Source organism: Drosophila kikkawai, unplaced genomic scaffold (assembly GCF_030179895.1).
Source record: "Drosophila kikkawai strain 14028-0561.14 unplaced genomic scaffold, DkikHiC1v2 scaffold_14, whole genome shotgun sequence".
In the NCBI taxonomy this organism is placed as follows: domain Eukaryota; kingdom Metazoa; phylum Arthropoda; class Insecta; order Diptera; family Drosophilidae; genus Drosophila; species Drosophila kikkawai.
The window spans coordinates 135623-141198 of NW_027222471.1; the positions used below are offsets into that span (position 1 = coordinate 135623).

General features: G+C 42.9%; 1 protein-coding gene across 1 annotated transcript; it reads left to right on the plus strand.

The window, feature by feature from the left end:
- The first annotated feature begins 1537 nt into the window (after positions 1–1537).
- Positions 1538–5355, plus strand: LOC138929336 (uncharacterized). The gene is made up of 2 exons (XM_070288779.1): positions 1538–1620; positions 4867–5355. Exons 1-2 carry the CDS (start codon positions 1545–1547, stop codon positions 5211–5213), a joined length of 423 nt encoding a protein of 140 aa, XP_070144880.1. The 5' UTR covers positions 1538–1544; the 3' UTR covers positions 5214–5355.
- Positions 5356–5576: the final 221 nt, after the last annotated feature.

A 5576-nucleotide genomic window follows, 5' to 3' on the forward strand; every position in this document is an offset into this window, starting at 1 on the left:
TATTAGCCTTGTGTCACGAGTGTCACGATCCGGTTCCGATGGAGAACAATTAGACAGCAACGGTCTGGCATCTCGGAGTTAGTTGGCGAAGAGTTGGAGAACGAGAACGACAAGCAACGCCAGCTCCGCGAGAACGACATTTTCGCAAACGTATTAATCAAATAACGCACATATATCTGTATCCATTAATATTCTATAATCGAGTTGTTCATCATTAAAGTACAATTAAGATCACGAGTTATTGTCTTTATTCACCGTAAGCCGTGCTATCTATTCGCCTTATTCCTGACAAATCAACAGCGACTCACACATTCCCCTACACAACGACAAAGTATTGGAGTGTGTGTGACATTTTCAGAAGTGGGATAGTGCGCAATAAGTGAAAACGAACCAAGATAAATGGACATAACGTAAAACGAAAGTTATTCACAATGCCGGGGAAGAACTATTTAACTAAGAAAGCCCTACAACATAGGTGCAGAGAAGCGGGACTCTCGACATCGGGAAATCGTGAGGACATGCTAAGGAGATTGAACTCTCAAAACAGCGACGATGAGTACATAAGTGCAGAAAACCAGTCGCTTCAAAAGAAGATTGTCGAGCTGGAGAAAACGGTACGAGAGCTTCAGGAGCGTTCTTTTCACCCTTCAGTAATTTCATCACCAATCGAAAAAGCTGCAACAGTAAACGAAGATCAGCCAGCCAACGGTAGCGAGACAACGAGTGATAAACTTGACGAAAAACGGCAACAACAACCAATCGACCTACGATCCAACGAGATGCATGTGCAGAAGGTAACGAATTTGCCAAATATAGATGTGGCAACGTCTCAGCCACAGCTAAACGAAATCTACCCACCTCAACGACACAACATGCACTTTGCTACGTCACAGCAAAGCGATGTATACCCAACTCAACCACGCAACATGCAATTTGCTACGTCACAGCAAAACGATGTATACCCAACTCAACCACACAACATGCACTTTGCTACGTCACAGCGAAATGTTATCTACCCGACTCAGACTCACAACGTGCACTTTTCTACGTCACAGAAATTCACAGACTGTGCTACCTCACAGCCAAACGTAAACAATCCTGTCACTTACTCAAACTTTGGAAATTTTGTAACTTCGGGAAACGACTTTAATCAAGGCAGTACATTTCCACGACATCAACCAATGTATAACGAGTATCCATATGCTCGTGCTAGCCACTTGGATAACAGGATCCCTGCTGGGAACGAACATTTCAATCACGCTTATGGAAACGTCAGTGATATTGTCACGCTGCTTCCAGAATTCAATCCATCGTCTGGTAAATCCCTGGACTCACATCAGTTTGTAAAGCGTGTCAACTCCCTTCGTAACGCTTACCGTTGGGATGATCGTAAGCTAATATTTGCAGTTCAACAAAAGATGCTGGGTGGTGCTCGTTATTGGGTAGACTCTACGGATCAAATATTTCAAACATGGCCCCAGTTTACTGAACGATTTTTGAATGACTTCCCATGTCTCAGTAACCCGGCAGACGTTCACCTTAAAATGTCAAAAACGAATAGAGATTCCACCGAGTCACCATCAGATTATTTCTACAAGATGCTCGCTTTGGGTAAAAAGGGTGAGTTACCAGATTCAGCAATTTGCACACACATTATCAACGGAATAAACGACTACGATTTAAAGAGAAAAATATCCAACAGTTATGTTTCCTGTAACGAACTACTACGCGATATTCTTGCGTACTCCGCGCATAATATTATAAAGCATAACGCCATTCAAATGTCAAACAAACGGGATCTTAACGTCAGCCTTCAGAAGCCGAATTCTTCATTAAATACAAAACGTCCTTTCAACGATAAAGTCGAGGTATCGGTTAAATGCTACAATTGTCAGAAGGTTGGACATTATTCTTCGAAATGTCCTGAGCCTCAGCGAAAGCCTCGTTGCACGCACTGCAACCGCACAACACACGATTCTGCCAGCTGCCCCGATAACCAAAAGACAGGTCCAAAAATTAATAAAATTGACTCTGATCCTGATTCAGAAATCTCCAAATCGATTTCGGTGAACGGTAATGAAACCATCGCATTCGTAGATCCAGGCAGTACGCGAACCCTAATTCGAAAGTCATTCGCCGAAAGCGTAGGTGTTCTACAACGATGTGCTGTTACCCTGAACGGATTTGGTGGTGGGAAATTCCTTTGTACACAGAAACTATTCGCGAAAATTGTAATTGATTACGAAGTTGAAGTTTTGGTTGTAGAAGACAAACTAATAACCGAAAATGTACTTTTGGGTAAGGATATCCTTTGTCGCGATGGAAACAAATTGATCATCCTCGGTAATGAGTGTTATGTAGAGAATATTCGAAAAATTCAAACAAGCCAAGAGCGTTCGTCAGTTGAGAACGAGCTCATAAACAAATTGGTATCGGAAAATGCGTCTTGCTTTGCGGAGAAAGCTAACGAGCTCGGTAAATGCTCTCTAACTAAAATGGAAATAACTTTAACATCAAACGTTCCCTGCTTCACTAAGCCTTACCGTACTCCTTTTGCACTCAGACCTGTCGTCGGTAATATTATCTCCGAGTTACTCGATAGTGATATCATTCGTCCGTCAGACTCCCCTTATGCATCTGGAATTGTCGTCGTTGAAAAACAGAATGGTGAACATCGTCTTTGCGTCGACTACCGACGTCTCAACAGTATAACCGTCAAAATACCATTTCCAATGCCAAATCTGGAGGAGCAATTTGCCCAATTAGCCGGGAATACCTATTTTTCTCAGCTGGACTTGCGTATGGGATATCATCAAATCGAGGTTTGCGAATCATCCAAACAATTCACCGCATTTGTAACTTCAGACGGCCACTACGAATATAACAGGATGCCGTTCGGTCTTGTCAATGCTCCAGCAGTATTTCAAGCGGTCATGAACAAAATAGTCAAACGTATGGAGCCAGGTGAGGTACTCGCATATTTAGATGACGTCATCATTCCCAGCAAATCATTTGATGAGGGTATCCAACGACTCGGAAAATTCTTCCGAATCCTTAAAGAGAGCGGTTTAACACTTCGCTACGACAAATGTAAATTTCTTCAATCTGAAATAACTTTCTTGGGCCATATTGTCAACAAAGATGGAATCACTCCAGGCGAAAACAAGGTGAGCGCTATTAAAAACTTCAAAGTCCCCACCAACGTAAAAGACGTCAGACGATTTTTGGGCCTAACGGGATTCTTTCGAAAATTTGTTGAAAACTACTCCCTAATTACAAGACCCCTTACACGACTGTTGCGTAAGGTAGAGCAAAACAGCTTCGATTGGGGAAATGACCAGCAACGGGCTTTTAACGAGCTAATCGATAAATTATGCTGTGTTCCAGTTTTGGTTCTGTACGACTTTGCTGCACATCATGAGGTACACACAGATGCTTGTGCGATCGGACTAGCAGGAGTCTTACTGCAATCTCAAGACAAAACGAATTGGCGACCCGTGTGTTACTTCAGTAGGCACTGTACTGACGCTGAAAGTCGATACCATAGCTACGAACTCGAAACGTTGGCCGTCGTAGAAACGCTACAAAGGTTCAGGGTGTATATTCTAGGAAAACCCTTCCGACTCGTCACAGATTGTTCCGCCATCGCCAAGGTAAAGCTTAATAAAGAATTGATCCCTCAAGTCGCACGTTGGTGGATTAAAATACTGGACTACGACTGCGAATTCATTCATCGTGATGGTAGTAAAATGGCCCATGTGGATGCCATGAGCCGCGCTCCCGTTTCACCTCCCGAAAAATCCTTACAGGAAGTAGTGCGCACCATAATTACGGACGTCGATGACTGGTTGCTAACTATGCAGCTTCAGGATGAGGCCCTTGTCCAAATATTTGCTGTATAGAAGGAGCATCGTACCGGAAATCAACTAAAACAACTTCAAGCTGATTACGTCATCAAAAATCACCGTCTATATCGCAAGGTCGAAAAAGGAATAGCCTTCGTTGTACCAAAGTCCGTGAGATGGCGCATTGTTAAGATGTGTCATGATGATTTTGGGCATTTCGGTCTGGACAAAACAATTGGACGAATTCAAGAAAAGTTTTGGTTCCCAAGAATGCGGAAGTACGTAAAAGAATACATTTCAACATGCATTCAATGCTGCTACTACAAATCTAAAGGAAGCAAGCCCGAAGGTTGCATGCATTATAGTGACGCCGATCCAGTACCATTTCGCAGGCTACACATCGATCATTTGGGACCGTTTATTCGAAGCAAACGCGGAAGTACCCATATACTAGCCATATCCGATCCCTTCAGTAAATATCTGATTGTAAAGGCAGTTAAAAATACAAAAACTCTTCCAGTGCTGAACATTCTAAATGAAGTCTCCAGCTACTTCGGTCTGCCGAAAATAATAATATCCGATCGTGGAACTGCTTTTACCTCGAAACAATTTGAAGAATACTGTATGCACAACCAGATTCAACACATTAAAAATGCTGTGCGGACACCTCGTGCAAATGGACAAGTAGAGCGCGCCAATCAAACCATTCTTAACTACGTACGCACAGTGAACGACCACCCGAAGGATTGGGATCTTACCTTACACAATCTTCAATGGAGTGTAAACTCTCAAAAGAACGAAACCTCAGGATTCAGCCCGATTGATTTGGTGTTTAACTTTAATCCTATTGATGTAGTCCAGAACCATCTCACTGCAGCTATACACACCGATTTGGAATTAGACGAGAAAGAATCTGTCATCGACAACAGAAACCAAGCGCTCGTCAATATTGCAAGCGAGCGAGCTAAATGGAAACAACGCTTTGATACCAAACACGCTAACCCTTCTATCTACTCCACAGGTAACCTTGTAGTCGTTGAAAATGAACCAGCTGCTACAGGCGAGTCGCGAAAGCTCGAACCACGCTATCGAGGACCATATATCGTCGTCAAGGTCCTTGGAAACGATCGTTATGTAATCGAAGACATCCCAGGTATTCAGATTACAGGACGTAAATACAGTTCTGTCTATTCCTCGGATAAAATCAAGCCGTGGTGCTCCAACGTCCCTGAGTTGGATGTTCCCGACGATGACGAGGATCGAATCGAGGACGATCCGAATGCAGGATTGGCCGAGCTGTCACGAGTGTCACGATCCGGTTCCGATGGAGAACCATTAGACAGCAACGGTCTGGCATCTCGGAGTTAGTTGGCGAAGAGTTGGAGAACGAGAACGACAAGCAACGCCAGCTCCGCGAGAACGACATTTTCGCAAACGTATTAATCAAATAACGCACATATATCTGTATCCATTAATATTCTATAATCGAGTTGTTCATCATTAAAGTACAATTAAGATCACGAGTTATTGTCTTTATTCACCGTAAGCCGTGCTATCTATTCGCCTTATTCCTGACAAATCAACAGCGACTCACACATTCCCCTACACAACGACAATGTATTGGAGTGTGTGTGTCACTTGTAAAAACTAATATAAGTACAAATTCTGCCGTGGATACATGCATTATTAGCTGAGTTGTGAACTTTTTGTTTACAAATTTCATTATTAGCT

Bases quoted from the DNA above. Each gene is read 5' to 3' on its own strand.
- LOC138929336 (XM_070288779.1), top strand. From the start codon at position 1,545: ATGTCAAAAACGAATAGAGATTCCACCGAGTCACCATCAGATTATTTC. The intron at 1,621-4,866 runs GTGAGTTACCAG...TCTACTCCACAG, and splicing joins GCTCGCTTTGGGTAAAAAGG to GTAACCTTGTAGTCGTTGAA.